Source organism: Camponotus vicinus, unplaced genomic scaffold (genome assembly GCF_025532165.1).
Source record: "Camponotus vicinus isolate PSW18456_S1 unplaced genomic scaffold, iyCamVici1.0 SCAF_7, whole genome shotgun sequence".
Lineage (NCBI taxonomy): Eukaryota > Metazoa > Arthropoda > Insecta > Hymenoptera > Formicidae > Camponotus > Camponotus vicinus.
The window spans coordinates 810,364-832,357 of record NW_028141979.1 but is presented as its reverse complement, the minus strand read 5'-3'; the positions used below and the strand labels follow the sequence as shown (position 1 = coordinate 832,357).

Genomic DNA, 21,994 nt, shown 5'->3' with positions numbered 1-21,994 from the left:
AACATCACGCACACGCGTTACGATGAAAAATTGAGATATACACGACGCATTACACGGATATACAGAATGGAGCACTTTTAAATTAAAGTTACAAGATGCTTGCTCCGAAACTTCACGTCAGAAAAAAATGTTTCATACAAAATTTATGAGATTTTGAGGGAGAAAAGAGTTGAGACAATCTTGAATTTTCCCCAATTTTTTTATATAAATTGATTTCTCGCTATATCAGGTGTAAATAGTTAAAAGTAAAATAGCCAAAAAATTGATTAGTTTATGAGATATTTTATATATATATTGTGGACCATACTAAAAATGATTCACTAGGGAAAAAGCTGTCATCTAAGATATCTTCTTAATTTTACATAAAAACGTTAAAAGTTAAATAATTATGAAAGGTATTTGGTCGTCTTAGTTTTTGTTTACGTGAAAACGACAGAATTTTGAAAGTCATCTTCAATTTTTAAATAGAATCATCGTAATTTGTTTATAAATCGATTCCCACACAATATTCGATGTAAAAAGTTATAATAGCAAGATTGCCAAAAATTAATGAATTTACGTGTTATTTTGCATACTTTAATTTGACATAATTTTAACCTACTTAATAAACTACAAAATATCTCAAAATATCAAAATTTATTTTTCTATTATCCTATCTCAATATTTTATACACGAAATAATGAGATGAATCAATTGATGTGAAGAAGACGCATAGTTGTTTTTTAAAAGAACTTATGAATTTACTACAAACACACATACACACGCTATGTTACACACACATATTGCTTATATATTACATATATATATACATTCTATCGTAAAGGATAAAATATTGGAAAAATATGATAGATATGCGAAATAATTGAATATATAAAATGGCGAAGATGCATATGTTCGGGTTTATTTTAATCGGTCTGTTGCAGAATGCCTCTTTCTTTTTTTCTTCCTTTCGCCGCTAAAAACCAGCGTTTCTTGCCGGTGCTACAAAGCGATTCGCGCGTTCTGGTCGAGGGCAGGAACACGAACGAACAGCTGCTATTTCACCTGTTCGATACATTATTTAAATGCTTCATCTGCCTCGATCTCCTGAGATACCGCAAGATAAGCAACCGGCGTTTCCTGCTTTCTTACAGCTATCACGCGAGCTGTTTTATATCTGTACATGGGATTTATTTGTTAAGCTTTTTAAAAATTGTTCACGAAGGATATTAACAGATTCTACGTGGGTCTCCAGAAAATATACGTAATAGTACAAGCACACGCTCGCTCTTATATATACTTTATTTCAAAATATATAAAATAATTCTTTTTTAATTCTTTCAAAAATAATTAAAATTTTTCGATCAATTAGCACAAAATATTAATTTATATAATCTGATTTTTAAAATTATACAAAAGTTGTTCGCCTTTCAACTCCCGTCAATATAGGGCTCATTTTCTTCACATAGTTAATAAAGTAATCCAAATCACGTTCGCCAATTTTGTGATTGCGACTATTATTCTTGAAAATGTAATAACCATCTCCACCGGATACCATGAAACTTGGCACAACTATTCTGTACCATTGATCGTCCACCAAATCTTCGAATATTGGATATTCACAAGCTTGGCACCTGTCGATTACATTAAGCGAAGTTAAAACCGTTATTAATTTACAATACGATCGATATATAATATAAAATGTAAGGATATTAGATTCAATTTATGCTCCAACTTTGTTGCAGGACGAATGAAAATTCAGTCGATAAGAGATTTTACCTGATTTTAACGTCGAACACAGTTCGTTTTTTATTGGCCTCTTTGTAAGTAACTTTTAACCCGGACCAGGATAGAATTTTTCCCATTTCCAGAATCTACGAAAAAAAGTATGAAATTTAATTCACTAATCGCGCTATTCAATCTTCACATCCCCGAAGATAGGCCACCGCAAATGCATGTTTACATTCACATATTGATTCGTACGGCGCTATTTCTTTTTTATAATTTATCTTAAATTAAATTAACATCTAGATTTTATCTATCAATATTTTTTAATGAGATATCAAAAAAATTATATCCTAACAAGAAATTTAAGAATTGAACTAACTTTTTTAATGGATTCTCCAGTAAGTTCAAGGGTATCCCAAGTGTTTTCGAAAGGCTGAACCATCAGCAAATCGCCATAAGTGATTTCGGATTCTTCGATGGAAGTGCGAATTCCTCCTGCATTTTGGCAGGCTACCGCTGCATACGTCCAATAAGTTTTATTTTCGGCACTATCGACAAACTGAAAAATTTTTATATATAATTTGTAATTTAATTAATTTAATAATTTTGATAAGATTTATTCAAATATTCATAAAAATATTGTATTAAAAATTTTCGAAAATTTTTTGTCTTGGTTTTGAGTGAATCTTTGTATCAAACATCTCGTCTTGTATTGTGTCTTGTTTCAAATTTATTAACAATTTTTATGTAACACTGAACAATTGTTTAAAATAACATTTAACATAATCTTTATTCTGAATTTATTATATAAATTTTATTATAAAATTTATTAATATAAATGTATTACATAAAATTGTTTGAAATTTTATGTATTGCATAAAATTGTTTCAAATTATATATAATATAGTAATATATTTTTTTTCTTATCTAATTTATAAATATATATATATATATATTTTAACTTTTTTTAAAAATCAATAATCTTGATAAGATCAATAGTCTTATTGTTAGATATCTTGATATTATCTTGAGTCTTGATAACTAAATCTTGTCTCGAGCTTATCTCTAATTTCGAGACAAAACAAGACGGTATCAAAACTAATCTTGGTATGTCGTACAATCCTAATTTTTATTACAAAATATTTTATTTTACGCACCGCGTTTACCATAGCGTCGGTTAAAAAGTTTCCCATGCTACATTCCTCGGAATAACACTGGTGACTGAGGAAGACTTTCGTGCTGCCAATCTTTTCCAACGCTACCGCGTCCACTTCCTTCTTCCATGGCTTTAGAGCTTCCAGGATTTCCGGATCTAAAAATACATGTATGTAATTATTGTAAACATTATTTCTCAAGTATCGAAATGTGTCAACGGCTTACCTTCTGGGATAGACTCGTCCAAAAGGAGCGGGTTTCCATCCCAGTCGACGACCTCGCCTTGGTCATCGAACCATACCGTCAAATTACCCAAGTATCTTTAAAAAAGGAATGAGTAGAATATAAAAATGAATGAAATTATCGCGCGTATATCTATATGCGATGTGTATATCGACTATAAAACGCAATTTCGCCCCCTCTCTTTGATAGATTTAAAGTAAATCTATCCATTAAACGGTAAATTAATCAGGGCCGACCTCGTGACATCAGATAGGAATTGACCTTTTTTAACGGTCCTCTTGATATATCTTTATGGATGAATGACGTACTTTGTAAACGCAGCTGCTTGTACGATGAGAACCGTTCTGTTTGTCTCATTTTGCGTCACGACTACAGGATATTCGTCCTCCGGTGTATCGATAAAGGGCGGAGGTCCTAATGATTATATAACAATTAATATTATGTAATAATTAACGCTATGCGTTTAAGAATATTATATCGATAAAAGTTTCCCTCATCCTTATTTATTGCAAGCGAGAAAATAGGAAAAAGAATTATAATGCGCAAAATAACACTTTGTTTCCATGTAACAAATACAGCTCTTACGAGAATATTCAATATTTTCCAAAAATTCATATAAGCTTTATATTTGATTGAAATATAAAATATTTTGTTTTTTTTTCAGACCTGTATAAAGAAATGTGTGCGAGTGGCCGCCGACGATCACGTCGATCAAGGGACACTTCGCAGCCATAATTCTGTCTATATCCAATCCGCAGTGGCTTAATACTATAATAATGTCCACTCCCTTTTCTTTCAATCGCTGGGCTTCATCATTGACTGTCTCCACCTCGTCCAAGAACTTTAATTTCCCCGTACTCGCGATCATCTGGGAGAATCGAATAAAATTGAAAAAATCGATATTCTGTATTTTGTGAGTATATAAAAATATATCCTATATATTAAATTAAATATCTTATTAATTTAATTATATATTTAATTATATTTTTAATTATATATATTAAATTAATATATTAAATTAAATGAAATATACTTTAAATCACTTTTATAGAGAAGAGTACATCGATACTCACATTCGTAGTTGACAGGATGACGCCGATGACACCGATCTTAGTACCATTTCTCTCGATGATCGTGCTATTTTCATATAAATTCTAAAAAATAATAAGTATATTAATCAATGCCTCTATAAACGAATGAACGGATATTACAAACCTGTAGAGTTGGCTCCTCGCTGTCATCGATGTTCGTTACCACAACCGGCGCTTTGACATTCTTGAGAAAGGGAACAAGACCTTCGACCTCATTATCGAATTCATGATTACCGATCGTCTATATAATAAAAAATTAAAGGTAATTAATTATTTGATTTAATCATCATTAAAAATATATATTTTTGTTCTTTTCTGATAATAGTAGTTGACTATGTAGAGATGTGAGAGATTTGACTTGAAATAGCTATTTTACTTATATTTTCCTCCATTATTATTTTCTTTTATAAGTCAATGATGAATTTCTGTTCTAAACAAAAAAAACAAAATTAAACGCGCGCGGATGTAATTAATTATACCATGACGTCGTGCGGCAACATGTTCATGAACAGAGCGGTGACATTCCAGCGATGGATATTGTACCAGAGGGTCCCCTGAAAATGATCGCCGGCATTGAGAAAAATTGCATTCGGCCGTTCTTTAACGAGCTGATTGACTGCCGTGTAAACTCTGGCGATACCTCCCACGCAGTCCTGCTCGTGACCCTCGCGGCAAGACCCAGAAGTCGGGCCGGTTTGCTCGAACCTATGTCGACATACATAATTTTTGTTTTCTTAAAGTGTCACGCTTTGATGCTCCGAATATAAATAACAAAACGATCAAAAGACCGGCAAAAGTCAAAGGAAGGAAGGGGACCAAGGCTACGTCAATTATTACAATTGCTTTGTCCTTGACTCTCGACAAATTCGTTCCGAGTCCAAAGTTATAATAGTTTTCAAAGATATATACTGATCGACGATCATGACACAATGTTAAAATTTCAAGAACAAAATCATTCTTTACACCAATAATGGATATTTACTTATTTATTTAATAAATTTATCCGATGATCGAGTGCAAAACGTATTTATATAAAAGACAAATTAATCATTTTTTGCGATTATTTGATAGAGAAATTATAAACAGAATCGTTCACCTGGCGTGAAAATCATTCAAATGAATTATCGACAACTCAAAGAGGTCCGTCCTGCCGGGATAAAAGAGTCCACGCCCGGTGAATCCGTAACAGACTTGAAACAACAACAACAACAACGAGAACGACGGCAGCGCGTACATGTTGCACCTGTCGGAAAAGATATCATTAAGTCGGTGATTGCGGGTTTACGAATCTATGATCGGATACGCACAGATGAGATTGAAACGAGGCATCAAACTGTATATATGTAATTTTTTGTGCCTTTTTATAACGTATTTAAATTATATAATAGCGCTCTCTCTCTCTCTCTCTCTCTCTCTCTCTCTCTCTCTCTCTCTCTCTGTCGAAAAGAGACCCTGTCATATCTTTTCAAAATGCGTCTTAAAAATACATTCTGTGTTTACTGAAATCTTTCTCGAGCCATAGTATTTCACGAACCCTTATTCAATCTTTCGTCGCGATATGAAGATGATAGTTGTACTTTTTCCAACACATAGTACGTGTAATTATTGAAAAACCAGATAATACAAGATAGATAGTTACACAAGAGTCAAACATGGCAATAATCTTATATCTTCGACGAGATAGTCGTTATCGATATGTTAAAGTATCGTTAATATATTGTGATATGTTAAAGCGACAAATAATAACAAATAGATTATACATGTAGAAATAAAAGAAACGAAATGAATCTCTTTTAAGAGATATTATATATTTATATAATTTATTAATTTTTTATACGCGTATGTAATTATTATACAATTTTTGATTTAATAAATTATAGAAAAAAGAAAAATAACAAAAAAGATTCAGTTACGTAAGTTTATCTTTTTACAGATAAGTATAAAATTATATTTATATACCTATATATAATACGACAAATAATATTTTAAAACAATCTTTTGCTCTTTGTCTTCAATAAATTTTAATAAATTTTTAAATGGAAATATAATAACGCATATTTAACTCTTTTATCATATCACTATCACGTTATATTTTTTCTTCTAAATTAAATATTACTATCTAATGTCTACTATAGATTCCGCAAATTTCTTCCTGATGTTTTGTCGAGAATAAGAAGTTTAGGCCAGTAGAAATAGTAAAAAAAGTAACAATTATTTCAAATGTCTTTTATATTTCACATTTTATCGATTTGAAAGTAATTTTAATGGATTAATGAGATTTTTGCGATTAAAATAACATCAAACATGACATAAATCGGATAATTTTTAAAATTTTTTGCTTTTTCTTACGTGAAAAAGAAATTTATTGCGAGATATTTCGGAATTGTTAAGTTTTAATAATGTTGCCGGGCTCGAAGAAGTTAGCAAATTTGAAAATACGAGACATAAAATGCTTTAAGCATTTGCTACCTATATTCATAACGCTTGCAATTTTTTTGGCGGAAATACAGTCGAATAAACAATTTAAATAACGTTTATTTATATATATACGTGTTGCGTGCAACTTACGAGTTCGCAAATTTTCACAAGTCTTTTCGCATATTTTTAAGAAAATTCTAACACTTTTGCAAAACATTACATATTTTTGCGGAATATTTATTAACAAAAATGTTAATTTTTAACAATTTTCAATGTTGCCGACCCTGGGATGGTTAGCAAATTTAATAAACAGCAGAAAACCATCGATTAAACATTTTCCCAAGTTTGCTAAATATTTGCAATTTTCTACGTAAGGTGGCAACGAATTTTGCAAATTCGTTTTTTTAAACATTTTGCGGACCTCGAGGATGTTAGCAAAATGAGATATATTATGTTGGTAACAAAACTAAGCAATAAAAAAAGTTTAAAGACATTTGAAATTATTGTTATTTTTTGGGATTATAATGTCTATTTCTACTGGCCTAGTCCGCTCATTTGTACACTCGCGCGATAATTATTCTGACATAAAAAAATCGCTTAAATCTACGTTGTTCCCACTATAAGGCGAGCAGATAAGTGAAACAAGTGTCTGCCAGTGAGAAGCGAAAGATAAAATAATCACGCTCGATAGAAAACGTGAAATCGCGGTCAAGTAATAAAAAAAATAAGAACGAAATTAATGAAATGGAAACGGCGTACATCCCACACAGCAAAATTGTATATTGTAAAGATATCTATCTGCGAGATATCTATCTGAGAGATATCTTCCAGATTCTAATATAATTCAAGATTGTTTCATCTAGGATATGATATTTGATTTTGCATCAAATATTAGAGATCTATATTTTATTAAAATTGGATTTTATTTAAAATATTGCAGAATAGGACATGTAATGTGATATATGTTTTTTTTGAAAAAAATGGTTTAATAATAATCATTTTACAAAAATAATGTATATAACTGAAGATTGTCATATAAAGAAACAAAATTGAAATCTTATACAATAGAAGCATATATTAGTATGTTCTAATTTATATTAATTCATATTCATGGAAATGTAATATCCTGAAAATTTTTCTCAGGATAACGAAATATCTCAAATATGACAAATTTATCGGTGAAACGATACCTAATTTATATCTCATATATTTTAATCGGATATATTTTACTGCGTCGGATGATAAATAATTGCAACGTCATTTGTGATAATTATCTTGATTAATACTTACCTCAAATAAATATCACAAAAGAGCAAAAATTGCCGTAAAATGCAATATTACAATATGCAGGTAAAATTCTGGACGTTACGAAATGACATAGATAACGATATGTAAACGTGGCAGAACAAATTACAATGTAATTATATAACTCTTCATTCAACGAACGTGTAAGCATGATTCTTACCTTTTTATCTTTTAGTAAGTCGGTAACTCGCGTGTCGAATATTCGTGAAGAACTACGTTTCCTCGAACTGCATGCAGTTTTGTTCCTTTCGTGAAAGAATGTTGATTATCAGATCCCCTACCTACCTACATGCGAGTGATTACAAAACATATTGTGTCAAGTTTTAATGATTTTTATTTTTAAATGAAATATTATTTACATTAATGTATACATATTCGACATCGCGTACAAACATTTTATAAAAGTAAATGATGTAAGTACACAATATACCTATTTATTTATGTTTCTATTTTAAAAAACGCATTAAAATGCTTATTGCTATTGTCAATTTGACTCAAGTATGATATCAATTTTTAAATATACAATTTTTACATCTTCATATGTATCGTATTCATATATTCGTATGTATTGTGAGCAATATGTGCTTACAATTAACATGACACGCGTGATATAATAATTTTAAATTATATTGTAGCCATGTCAAATTTTTTATAATATCAACATATTGTCCTTAAACATAAATGATATAATTTTATTCCGTCGGGAATCAGAATCTAAATTTAAAAAAAAAATTAATAATCTTGATATATGTATCTCCCAATCCAGCAAGATAATTTTATTACATAAAGTTAATTTTTTTTCGATATCGATAAATAATAAATTTTTTTCTAAAAGAAGAGAAAATGTTATATAACATTAATCTCGTAATTTATAACTGGGAAAAAATAGAAATCAGGAAATCAGGAAATGTGGAAAATCATTATAAATCTTATAAATCAAGAACTTGTAAATTTAGAAAATTATTTCTATAAAACAAGATTTCATCCTCACTGCTTTGCATAAAAATGTATATGATTATAAAAATACAAAAATGATATCGATAAATAATAAATTTTTTCCACATGAAAAAAATATTATATTGAACTCGTAATTTGAATGAATAGAAGTCAGAATAAATAAAAAAATTACAAATAAATAGAAATCAGAAGATCTTGAGAATATAAATCTAGAAAATTACTTCTCTCTCTCTCTCTCTCTCTCTCTCTCTCTCTCTCTATTTCTATCTCTCTATGAAACAAGATTTTATCCTCTTGTTACATAAGGCATATAATTAAAAAATATAAAAAAATTTTATTGTCCGCGTCTCGAATGTGCGACGTCAATTTTTAGATGTGCATTTTTATGTCTTCGATACATGTATTTATAGCATGTACTCACAATTATCACGACGCGTGATACAATGATTTTAAATTATACAAGTATACTGTAGCTATTAAATTTTACATAATGCCAACATATTGTTCTTAAACATAAGTGATATAATTTTATTATTTTATGAGAATTATAAAATCTGAATTTAAAAAAAATTAAAAGTTCTAATATATTCCAAGATAATTTTATTATTAAAGTGAATTTTTTCTTCGATATCGATAAATAATAAATTTTTTCCGAAAGATAAAATTTTGCATAACATTAATCTCGTAATTCACCAATAAATTACAGGAAACGCAGAACATTATAAAACTTATATATCTAGAAGTTATAAACCTAGAAAATTATTTCTATGAAACAAGATTTTATCCTCATTACTTTGCATAAAAACGCATATGGTTAAAAAAATACAAAAATGATTCCGCTGGACAAACCGGTCTGAATGCATTGCCATTAGTTTAATTATCTACACAAATTTATGCGATCGCTCGGAAAACTCGTGTACTCGTAGTAAAACGAACATTCTCTAGGTTTTTTAATTCTAATTCTGTACAGTTATGTTTAAAAAAAAAGAAAAAATTTTCCACATCTTTAGTACATGTCACTAAGCTATTTCCACATCGATGTCGATGATAAAATACCACAAGTTAAGTATCTACTTGAAGAGATATCCCATCTGTGTTTGCGTTCGCATGATACGTCCTGACTTATACAGAATTAGAATCGCTCTCTATATTACGGCGAACATGATCGCGCGACGAAAACAGCTTAAGGTCTGTGCCAGTAAATAAATTGCTACGTGCTACGTCAATTTATGATGCGGGATCATTTATTTCTTACGAATAGGATACGTAATATAAGACGGGAAGACGAATAGCCGGCGAAAGAATAACATGCCAAGTAAATTACCGAACAACTTGGCTGGTACTCTGGCTCTCTGACAGAAAGCAAAGAGATCTATATATTCGCATTTTATAACTTATATTTTAATCGTGGCGAGTTGTGTCAATGAGCGCACAACTGGTACTATTTATGCTATCTTGATTATGTCATCAAGATCATACAAGATATTAAAATCTTATTCTGACGCAAACGAATGGATTGTTAGATTTATAAGCAATTTTTTATGTGAACAATATAATATTAATTGATCTAACAAAAATAAAAGTGACGTTTCTCTCAACTAAAAATAAGTGTCTAGGGATTAATTAAATGAAAGCCTCACAAGATACTTATATATAAATTAAAATATTATAAATATTATTTAAATATTATTTATGCAAATATATTAGAATAAAATGGTCTAGTGCCTGGCAAATTACCTGAATAAGAATTAAAATAATAGTATATTAGTAGAAAATTAATAGTTCAAGAAATTTGAGAAATAGAAATATAAATGTAACTACTTTTATTTATAAAATATAAATGTAGATAAGAACGAAAATCCTGCTTCTCTTGATAAATTAATATCCTTTTGCTTGACAAACTAATTTCTCAATAAAGAGCAAAATCTGTCATTCTAAAAATAAAAATTACTTTCCTTTCAAAGTCGTTAATTAAACCGATAAATCAAAAGATAATTAAATAAAGTGTAAGATGATAAAAAAATTAATTTGATAAAATAAAGATAATGACAGTGATTTGATAAAATAAAGATAATAACAATGAGTTTATTTTTAAAATGTAAAAGGTTTATATTTTAAATAAAAAAACATTTTTTCGTATCATATAATATTTAATTAAAAAATTCCCAAAAATAAATCTTTGTCAAACCACTCATTTTCAAACAGTGTAATAATGACGAGATATCATTACAAATGAATGTTTCGTTAAAGCAAACTTATGACTTTTCGATTAAATATATCTAATCATTAATCATACTTATACTTGACTTGTGCCTTTTCCTTCTAAAGTGAGTATTTCATCTTGATTTAAAGCGTAGTAAAATTATATTCTTACGCAATAAAATGATCATGATAAAAGAACGATAAATCCTTTGATGTTAAATACCTAATAAAATCATCATATTAAATAAAAATCATCATATTAGAATAAAAGAGAAATCAATCAAATTTCAATCCTTCAAAGGGACTACGTATCCTCGATGGTATGCTGTGATATTCAGATAGGAAGTCCAGCGAGTATAGGAACTCCAGTAGAGAGATCGTGGAAAGAAAGTCAGGTGGGGTCTGCAGGCAACGACGCCGATCATATTCAGTTGGTGCCGGTCGTTCGACAAAATCGTTTCGTCTCTCTCGCTGCTCCCTCAAAGACATCGTTAGCATCTTCGATAAGAATGATCAAAATAAGCTCGTGTACTTTCGCACGTGATTACATCAGTGTTCAGCATTCTTAAAGTGATAGTTGTAGGCATTGACGCGTTTTGATTCTTGGTTGCTCCTTTTTCTTTCCTTTCTGGAAAAAATAAGAGAAATATTAAAAGTAAGAAAATAATAAATTTAATAACATTATTAATAATAAAAAAAAATCGAAGTACACGAAGAGCGTTATTTAAAAAAATTAACGAAGAGGGCGATTCATTCTCGAGAATTCGGCTTGGAAAGTGTAATTTTCACGTTTTACCTCTCACTTTTGCGTTGCATTGCACGTGGTGCGCATATAAATGCAAAATGTTGCTTGGTGCATAGTAATTTGCGCGGTCACATGTCATCGTTTATTTTCCACACGAGGTATTAGTTAATCTGTCACCGATCGCCATCAAGATATTACAAAGGTATTACATAGAAATATTGTGCATATTATTATACATAAAGTATTCCAGACATAATTAATACCGGCATGTCTCTTAAACAAGATTATGTCCGCTTTTATTCTTCCGAAAAGAAAGTCTCGAAAGTTTCATATCGCTCGAATATTTAAATAGCTTTTTAATGGAGGAAAATATTTCATTATATTAAAAGAGGAAGGATAAATTAGACAGATACGCGACATTATTGTGTATTAAATAGAATTAGTTTTTGCTTGAAAGACACGACAGTCTCGCGAACGCGGTTTTCAAATTCTTGGCAAATCTCATTGTCAGTGTAAGTTCCGCAATAAATCATAACTAGATAAACGGGTAAGGTCTTCGTACTTTGTAAATGTGGAAAAAAGAGAATAAAAGTTTAGATATATATGGAAAAAATATATATATTTTTTTCTATCGTTTAAAAAACACTGCATATAATTTCTTTCATTCTATATATTGGCAATCATCAAATACGAAAAAGAAATTTAAAAAATTATTATAATGTTAATTAAATAATAATTATTATTGTTATATTGTTAATGATTATAATGTTAATTAAATTAAATAAAATACTAACATTCTTTCAGAGAGGCATTTTGCACATTGGAAGATGCTGTAACTAATATGAAAAAACCGAGTCGACAATATAATTAGTCAACACGCAACAAAAACGTGCCTTATCAGAATTACAAATAAGAAGATAAGCGAGGCATAGAGGAGAGATTAAGTAATCAAAATAAGACGTCGAATTAGTGATCAAAGATGTCGATTACTTCACTCATAAATTGTTGCGTTATCACGTTGCTGATACTCGTCAGCAAAACTTTGACAAATCCCATGTTACGAAAAGATGAAGAATTCACCATCAGAATCGTTCACACGAATGACATGCATGCGAGGTAGATAGTTTTTTTAGAGAAAATATTTCAATTAAAATTAAAATTCGAAATACCCTGCTCTTCTGCTTCGTTAAAAATCTGATTGTATTAAGAGAAGAAATTAATTCTACATTATTTAAATAAATTAAACATTATTTACAATATATAATGAGTTTCTCAGAAGCCAAACCGATCGATTTTACTTTTTTTCTTCATCAATTTCTTCACTGGTTTACTTCGAAGAGATAATATTTGCTCTTCGTATATCTCACACATATACATTACAATTTTGTGTAATTTTGCGTCACGCTACCAATAATTACCGTCGCTACGTTAATTACGAATGTTAAGACAGTTAATTACATCCCGCGCTCAGTTGCTAATTAAATATGCGTACGTGTGTTCTTACGCAGACGAATGTAATTTAACGAGAAAATTTTATTCATTCCTTCGAGCTTATAATTTATGTAATAATTAAAAATCATAGCTTACACTAAATGTTTAAAATTAAATCCTTGCTGCGGAATATCTTGCTCCTTAGATTCGAAGAGACGTCGCAATTATCGACAGCCTGTACGCCGCAGGACGCTGCTGCCGGAAAGTGTTACGGTGGTTTTGCCAGAATCGCGACTTTGGTCCGGCAAGCAAAATCGGAGTCGCCGTCAACGATCTTTCTAAATGCTGGAGATACTTACCAAGGGACCGCCTGGTACAACTTGTATAAGTGGGAGGGGGTGGCTTGGTTCATGAATCTTTTACAGCCGGACGCTATAGTAAATATCAACTGCATTTAATTTTCGAGAAATGTAATTTCCTAGATTAGTTATTAAATTGCAAAAGCTGCACTTTCATTCTATGTATATAGATGAATTATATGTAAATATATGCAAATAACATTTATTTTGATAGAGATGTAAATAGAAAGAAAATTGTTTCTTTTTCATAAAACATGTTTTTTTAAAAAAAAAAGCAACAAGATTCATTTTTTTCAAAGTTTTCTTTATATATGTATTTTTAACCATCATCAAAGAGTAGCAAAGTCGGCTTCCACCAATCATTTGCAATTCACGAATGTAAATATCTTATAAACTAAAAACTACATAACTGCTCTTTTATTTTTTGCTTTACCTTTTTTGAAAAGAATTTTAATGGATGGATGAGTTAAAATAATATCACACACAATATAATTCAGATAATTTTCAGTTAGATGTATAATACAATTTTCTATTTTTAATCCATTAAAATTACTTTCGAAAGAAGATAAATTAAATCATAAGAACTTTAGAGAGAATTTTATTATATTAAAAAAAATTTGAAGAAAAATAATATTATGTTAAAAAATAATGAAAAAAAATTAATTGGTTTCTTTTTCTATTAAAAACAGTTCTTTTACATCTCTATTTACAAGAAATATGAATAAAATTGTTATATATATTATTGAAGTAACATCGATTTTTTTGTATCGTCTTACATTACTTACGATTGAATTCTGACAGTCCTTGGGCAACCACGAATTCGACGACGGCGTCAAAGGTCTGATACCCTTTATACAAAACGCCTCGTATCCTATCGTGACGGCGAATCTCGATCTCTCTAAGCAGCCGGACCTGGCCGCCACGAATCTGAAAAACAGTACGATTCTCGAAGTTAGCGGGAACAAAATCGGCATAATCGGTTATCTCACACCGGAAACGAAGATCCTGTCGACTACGGAAAATGTGATCTTCAAGGACGAAGTGGAGTCCATTCAGCGTGAAGCCAAGAAGCTGAAAGAGCAAGGTGTCGACATCCTCATCGCTCTGGGTCACTCGGGCTTTGAGACCGATAAGAGGATCGCCCAGGAAGTCGAGGATATCGATCTCGTGATCGGCGGTCACACCAACACTTTTCTGTATCGCGGCAAACCGCCAGATGTTGAAGTACCGGAGGGTTTTTATCCAACGGAGGTGACGCAGAAGAACGGCAGGAAGGTTTATGTTGTTCAGGCGTATGCCTACACCAAGTATCTGGGTAATTTCTCCGTCAGTTTTGACATTAGAGGAGAAGTAACACATATCGAGGGAAATCCGATTCTTGTGGACGCCAATGTGGAGCAGGTAAATATTAAAAAAAAAGACATAACAAAAAGATCGCAAAAAATGGTGAGAGAAAAATAATTAATATTAAAAAAATTATATAGCTAAAATATTCAATATATATATGTTATACAATGAGGCACTTAAAGTGTTAAAATATGTTTCCTCTGAAATTTGACGATAATAAAAAATTTTTTAAACAAAATTTCTAGAATTTTGAGAAAGAAAAAATTGATAATCTTGAATTTTAAATAAAGTCATTTTTCATGTAATATATAATTTCATGTAAAAATCAACGGTATTCGACGGAAAAGTTATAAGAATAGGATAGCCAAATATTGAGTAGTTTATGAGATGTTTTACACTTTAACTTGACACAATTTTATATAAAATATAAATTATCTCGTAAAATATTCATTTTTTTATTATCTTATCTTGATATTTTTATGTATAAAATAATAAAAAGATATAAAAAAATTAGGATAGTTTCATTTAAAAAAAAACTATGTTAACTTTCACAAAATTTTGACACAAAGATTAAACCATTTTTTTTCTCTTGTCAAATCAATGTTTTATTAAAAATTTAACTAAAATATTTATTGCTATAATACGTACTTTCAGAAATAATAGCTTGTAATATTTTAAATGCCCCACTCTGTATAATACACAAATATACACTATAGAAAAATATATTTATAATAATTGCATATGAGAAGTATTTATAATAATTGTATATGAGAAGAATGAAAAAAATATGTTAACATATATAAATTACAAAATTTTAAATTATATGATAACTTTTTTATTATTTTCTAAGGCAAAGGACGTTCTAAAATTGATAACTGATAAGAAAGGACCCATTGACGCTCTGGAACATGAGGTGATTGGAAAGACACGAGTGCTCATCGATGGAGATAGCAAAAATTGCAGACGACAAGAATGCAACATGGGAAATTTAATCTGCGATGCTATAATCGATTATGTAAGTTTTTTAATTAATTTAATAATGGATGTCTCTCTCTCTCTCTCTCTCTCTTTCTCTCTCTCTTCCGCTCTTCTTAATAATGTGTCTTTTCTTTGCAGTATGCCAGCGAGTACTTGAGCAAGGATGGATGGACGAATGCTGCCATCGTTATGCTAAACAGCGGTAACATCAGAACGTCCATCACCAGAGCGAGAAATGATGAGGTAATTAATTATGCACATTTCTCTTTCTCTCACAATCCCTTTTCATTTTCATTCGCAAACGCAATATTTACAGGTCACCCGGAAAGATATTATAAGCGTTTTGCCCTTCGGAAATGTCATTGTTAAGGCTTCCGTGACAGGGAAACAGATTCTTTCCATGTTAGAATGGAGCGTTCATAATCTCGACAATGTAACTTCTACCGGCAATTTATTCGGCGCTTTTCTACAATATTCAGGGTTACAGGTAAAATTTACTTGAAATTTATTATCTGAAAATAACTGCGTTAAATTTTATGAACATTATTTGTTTTCAATTCCCACTTATTTATTCAATTATTCGAATATCGAAAATTTGAATATGTATGTATAGCTACTCTAATTCACATCAATGATCAACTTGCATTATTTATACAGGTGACCTATGATACAAGTCAACCACCGAATTCGAGGGTGTTTTCCGTTCAAGTAAAATGCGCCGCTTGTAGAGCACCAACATATAGCAAACTCCAAGAAAATAACACTTACAATATCCTCATAAACAATTTCCTTGCAAATGGCGGAGATGGTTATCATATGATGGAGAACGTTGAAACAATTCCGCTGAGTATGTTTATACATATATCGCATAACATTCGCATTTTATATGTGTGATATGTTTTAATTCAATCATCTTTATATTTTTTAATTCCATCATCTAGAGAGTAAATAGAAAAAAACATATTCTTTTATGTAATTATAATTTTTAATTAGATAAATTCTCCAAAAGCAAATTAAAATTGAATGAATTGTCTTTATTGTAGATATGAAAACATAGTTTGTAATTTTTTTAAATGTACTTTAGTTACTATTTTAATATGATAAAAAAACTAAAATTTTTATAATTTTAAAATTTCTTCTTATCGAAAGTAATTTTAAAATATTAATAAGATTTTTGCGATTAAAATGATACCAAATACGATATAATTCGGATAATTTTCAATTAGATAATAAAAATTTTGAAAATTATGCAATCTAACTGAGAAAATTATTCAAATTATATGATTTTATGTAATATGCTGCAAAAATTTCATTAATTCATTAAAATTACATTCAAAAGAGATATATAAATTAAAAATATAGAATTTTAGTTTTTTTATTATATTGAAGAAAAATATGGAGAAATAATATATTTTAAAAAATAATGAAAACAATCAAACTTCTCTTTTTTAATGAAAACAAACATGTCTTTTCAATATTTATTTTCTATTAAAATATAATTCTTTCGCATCTTTCAATACTACCATCCCAGCAAACACAGAATATTGTAGCAACATTGGTGCAATGTTGTAATATTGCCGCAATGTTGCCGTAATATTCTGTGTTTGCTGGGATCATATCTATCGAAAATTTATCACGATTATTTTACTTCAACAGGTATCACTATAGTGGATGTATTAGAGCTATATTTCAAAAAACACAGTCCAGTATATCCAGGAGTGGAGTGGAGAATTTCATATATAAATGATAATAATGTAAATAACAATAATTTCGGGACGATATATCGACCAGTCGGGATAACGATTCTTTTACCAATCATTACTTGGCTATTGATGACATAAGAAAAATGCTATTTGAACGTGATACAAATTTAACATGATTAAATATCAACTTGTGACTAGATAATTATAATTAAACAAATTATAAATCTTGAATATTTTGATAGGCTATATTATCTCTTATAAGAGATAATATAGCCTATCAAAATATTCATATTTATAATTTGTTTAATTATAATTATCTAGTCTTGATATAATTATATAGTCTTCTTTCTCCCCCTCATAATCCCTCTGTCCCTTTTTTTATTTCAATATTATTTGCGATTTATTTATTATGATTTATTAACAAAGACTAAAAGCATATATGAGAAGCATGCATGCAAAACTTAATAAATTCTTATGGCTTAATATCGAGAAAGAGAATTTATTTGTATAGATTAAATTATATATATAGTGATATAACATCGATACTAATTTTTTTAGTAATACTTGGAACTTTTGTAGTTCTACACGAAATAGAAAAATATGAACAAATTAAATATTATAGTCCAAAATCATGCTTTATTCATTTTCGATTTTTTTATATTGATTCTGCACGCTTCTTCATTCTCATAGGAATATATATGCTTTTACTCTCTGTTCTCTATTTCTTATAAGAATTATATATAAGACAATGGAAAAAGTGAAAAACACAAATTTAACACATATCATTCGTTTTATAACTTTAACATTTTAAAAACATTGCATTTGTTAAAATCTTAAATTTGACAAATATAACTAATTTATGTAACTATTATAATATATATTTGAGTTGTATAAATATAATAATCTCTAAAATATTTATTTGTCAAAAAAACTATCACGCATGAAACAAAAAAAAGTATTAATCTCTCCCTCTTAGAAAATCTGTCATATATTAAAAAAAATATTAATCTCTCTTTTTCTTTTAGGAAGCCTCTGTATGCATTAATCACATATCAAACAGTAACAATAGCATTGTTTTGTCAGTCAAAAAGTATAAATAAGATTCACTTTTGATAAGTGCATATTTTTGGTATTTGAAATCTATTCCCGTTTAAATCGTATATGCGTTTTAATGTCTCGATGACATTACTCATTTCCTCGCAAGGCATCGGTGCGTATTTATGTAGTATTTGTATCATCTTCAACAAATCTTCGATAATATAAGGTTTATCTTGCACGTTGCCTTCTGTCGCTAGATCAACATATGCATTAAATTTGCGCAATGCTTTTTTTATCTTAGCCTTGTCCTCCGCTTTCTTCACTAAAGTCTGCAATTTAGAAGACAAAGTATGATATTCTTAAAGCTCAACTATTTCATTTACTAATCAAATTATTATTATTTACCTTAAATGACTGTAATTCAAAATACACAGGCCAGTTTTCTTGACAAGCAATACAATCACAGGTGAAAAAATACTGTTTGAGTAACTTCTGTTGTCTCGTTGCTTTCGGCATAAGAGCATAATGTTGGCCATAATTGTCAAAGAGCTGTAATAAAATATAATATTGATATGTAAAAAGAGAATGTATTTTATAAAAAATAATTGCAACAAACTAGTTTAATACCTGTTCGCCCTTTCGAATGGGATGCATGGCATATATCACCATGTGTTTAGATCTCGAGTGTCTGAATATATTTGGATTACAGCTGTGATTAATCAAACTATAAAATGGCATTGCAGCTATACCGCGTTCTACACATTCTAAGTCTTGCTCTTCGCTGAACTGCAAATATCAGATTTAAATGGCAAATTGACAAAATTGTAAAAAAAAAAGTGGACGATAAAAAATCGTTATCGACACACCTGCGAAAGTAGATAAATAGTAAATAAAAACGCACACACAATCGATGTATATCGTTAAAATACTTAGCCAATGTCATACAGTGTGAATATTGCTGGGAATTATCTGTTGATATCTTAAAATGAGGCCTCCAAAAAACGTAACATCGTCGTTTTTCGCCAAAACGCTTAAATCTTCGGGTAATTTAGCACCAAACATCACAGTACGCGTCGCTAAGAAGTACAAGATAAAGCAACTATCCAAAGACCTCCTAAATAGATCGGGAACAGGTCTCTTCTCGGTATTCGTCACAAGACTACATATGCTAAAATATCTATCGCTATGCAATTTTCCGTCTTCAGAGAAACCTTTTGTCCGTGGATCTAAAACAATTATATTATAAGCATTATATATATGCCATTATACTAATAATAAAAAAAAAAGAAAATGAAAATTTTAAATACCATCCCATTCATCAAGTTTCTTCAGCATGGTTCTTAATTCTTTTATACCACCAGCTTCCCTTATAGCAAGCACAGCAAGCCTCACGCTAAGTAAATCAATATTATAACAGGCATATTCGATCAAAGCAGGGAAGACAGCACATTCCACATTGTGACATCTTTTCCATTCAGCGTATCTGCACTCCTCTGAGCAATACATAGCATAAGTGCAATAATTGCAAGGTATATTTGCCCAGCATACTTTCAAGCAATTTGAACAGTGAGTCTGCATGTTCTGTTGCACTAATAACAATGTGTAAGGCTTCTCCACAGCAATCACTTCGCCAGGATTAATATTACGAGTAGCAATAACATGTCTGCCATAGCGAGTATTGTATTTTATAGCTACTGCATCTGATGCACATGGAACTTCATCATTGTGGGATGCAATGGTGGGAAGAGGAAGTTCACTTCCCGATTTCTTCATTTCTGTGCACAGTGAATTATCTTTAACAGATTGTTCTGTTTGTACAGCCTTACAATGTAAGATATCAAGCTTTGACCGCAATTTTTCTCGATTCGCATCATTCAAAGTCATTTTATCTAGCCAATGCTGAGCTTCCTTCAGAATGTCCTCCACGGAATAATTTCCCAAAATCATTAAACATTCTGTTTTACGCACATAGAGCTTAGCTCTTAGATCATCAGGATAATTCAAGGCCAGTGCTCTATCAATATCTTGAATACATTCCGAATGTAAACCCAATTGAAATAATACTGCTGATCGGTTGGCATAGGCAAGAGCAAGTTGCTCGGATGGATAAGGAGCAAAGGCTATACTCTTTGTATATAATTTTAGGGCATCGATGCATGTCATATTATTCAAGGCTCCTTTGATAAAAACTTTATTGCCTTGCTCCCGCAATTTCTCGGATTCTTTGGCATTTTTTGGCATACCAGTTGCATTAGGAACTATATCATATTCAAGCATAACATTGAAAGTAGATATTACACGTTCTTGATCAGTCTTAAGTTTCTTATATCTGTCTGTGAGTTCATGTTGCTTGTTTGCTACAAGCACTTTGGCATTAACCATATCTGTTATCTTATCCATTTTGCTTTTTTAAAAGTATATTACTCTAATATTTGTGTAATAAAATCTAGAAAAAGAGAAACGAGTAACAACAATATAAATGTAAGATAATAAAAATATGATTTGCAAATTATTACCGTTTGGAAGATTTCAAATATTTGTTGAGTAAAATATTAATTTAAGGCTCCATGGACGATAGAAGAATTATATTAATTAAGATTAATAATAGGCGTTCATTATAAACGAAAAATGACGATCAATGTGACGTGGCTACTGATTGTTTACACGAGCCGCCATGTGTCAAGCAATTGTTACGCGCGAATTTGAAGCGACAAAGAAATGCAAAAATATAGACGATTGTGATTCTGTCAAAAGAAAGTGCAATGATTGTAGAAAATTTTGCAATTTTTTAAATAGGCGGAGATTTTTATGATTCTTAAATCTAGAAAAATTCAAATATCAATTTTAAAAAATAATTTTAAAGAGAAGCCTGAGAGCGATCATACTGATTTAGGTTTTTCTGGATAGACCTTCTAAAATTATTTATACAAAATATAAATTGTATACTATGTACAATGGATTATATTATAAATTATATACATATTACCTCTCTTTTCCCAACTAATCGTGATTATTGATTATTCAATAAATAAACAAATGCATAAATAAATAGAGAAAAATATAGGAAAGATAAATAGATAAGTAGATAGATAAATAGATAGAAAAATAAGTAAAAAAAATAGATAAATAAATAAATATAAATAATATAATAAATTATTAATTCTCAACTTGTATTTTCTTTTTAATAAACTCGTAATGTGCATAAAGTTCGCACCTGTTCAGAAAGATATCGCCAATCAAAATCAAAATGGATCACGAAAGAAAGATAGATATACGAAAGAAAGTGAAGAGAGGACGGCTTCTTTCTCATCTGAT

The 21,994-nt window shown here is 29.9% G+C and overlaps 3 protein-coding genes across 5 annotated transcripts; 1 reads left to right on the top strand and 2 right to left on the bottom strand.

The window, feature by feature from the left end:
- Positions 1-1,262: 1,262 nt before the first annotated feature.
- LOC145974950 (apyrase) lies at positions 1,263-8,197 on the bottom strand. Its single transcript, XM_083105090.1, has 12 exons — positions 8,080-8,197; positions 5,293-5,439; positions 4,676-4,901; positions 4,321-4,437; positions 4,179-4,259; positions 3,772-3,973; positions 3,414-3,519; positions 3,088-3,182; positions 2,865-3,019; positions 2,087-2,266; positions 1,759-1,853; positions 1,263-1,613 (listed from the first exon to the last, which is right to left on the bottom strand). Exons 2-12 carry the CDS (start codon positions 5,430-5,432, stop codon positions 1,388-1,390), a joined length of 1,623 nt encoding a protein of 540 aa, XP_082961216.1. The 5' UTR covers positions 5,433-5,439; positions 8,080-8,197; the 3' UTR covers positions 1,263-1,387.
- On the top strand, positions 8,113-19,740 carry LOC145974949 (protein 5NUC). 3 transcript variants are annotated; one of them, XM_083105088.1, is made up of 9 exons: positions 8,113-8,332; positions 12,628-12,939; positions 13,460-13,691; positions 14,415-15,014; positions 15,811-15,975; positions 16,077-16,181; positions 16,255-16,425; positions 16,596-16,785; positions 17,595-19,740. In XM_083105088.1, exons 2-9 carry the CDS (start codon positions 12,803-12,805, stop codon positions 17,777-17,779), a joined length of 1,785 nt encoding a protein of 594 aa, XP_082961214.1. In that variant the 5' UTR covers positions 8,113-8,332; positions 12,628-12,802; the 3' UTR covers positions 17,780-19,740. The 3 variants fall into 3 exon arrangements, with proteins under 3 accessions (XP_082961214.1, XP_082961215.1, XP_082961213.1); XM_083105089.1 differs by lacking the exon at positions 8,113-8,332 and adding an exon at positions 11,506-11,733; XM_083105087.1 differs by lacking the exon at positions 8,113-8,332 and adding an exon at positions 11,506-12,025.
- LOC145974948 (protein-lysine N-methyltransferase SMYD4) lies at positions 18,413-21,967 on the bottom strand. The gene is made up of 7 exons (XM_083105086.1): positions 21,894-21,967; positions 21,196-21,423; positions 19,987-21,125; positions 19,625-19,905; positions 19,307-19,465; positions 19,085-19,228; positions 18,413-19,008 (listed from the first exon to the last, which is right to left on the bottom strand). The coding sequence occupies exons 3-7, from the start codon at positions 21,077-21,079 to the stop codon at positions 18,745-18,747; spliced, it is 1,941 nt and encodes a 646-aa protein (XP_082961212.1). The 5' UTR covers positions 21,080-21,125; positions 21,196-21,423; positions 21,894-21,967; the 3' UTR covers positions 18,413-18,744.
- Positions 21,968-21,994: the final 27 nt, after the last annotated feature.

Coding starts and splice junctions, on each gene's coding strand:
- LOC145974950 (XM_083105090.1), bottom strand. CDS start 5,432: ATGTACGCGCTGCCGTCGTTCTCGTTGTTGTTGTTGTTGTTTCAAGTC. Junction 4,260..4,320: donor GCGAGGAGCCAACTCTACAG/GTTTGTAATATC, acceptor ATTATTTTTTAG/AATTTATATGAAAATAGCAC. Junction 3,520..3,771: donor GCACACATTTCTTTATACAG/GTCTGAAAAAAA, acceptor TATAATCATTAG/GACCTCCGCCCTTTATCGAT.
- LOC145974949 (XM_083105088.1), top strand. CDS start 12,803: ATGTCGATTACTTCACTCATAAATTGTTGCGTTATCACGTTGCTGATA. Junction 13,692..14,414: donor TTTTACAGCCGGACGCTATA/GTAAATATCAAC, acceptor GAATTCTGACAG/TCCTTGGGCAACCACGAATT. Junction 16,786..17,594: donor CGTTGAAACAATTCCGCTGA/GTATGTTTATAC, acceptor TTACTTCAACAG/GTATCACTATAGTGGATGTA.
- LOC145974948 (XM_083105086.1), bottom strand. CDS start 21,079: ATGGATAAGATAACAGATATGGTTAATGCCAAAGTGCTTGTAGCAAAC. Junction 19,466..19,624: donor TTCCCAGCAATATTCACACT/GTATGACATTGG, acceptor TGATATTTGCAG/TTCAGCGAAGAGCAAGACTT. Junction 19,229..19,306: donor CCATTCGAAAGGGCGAACAG/GTATTAAACTAG, acceptor ATTTTATTACAG/CTCTTTGACAATTATGGCCA.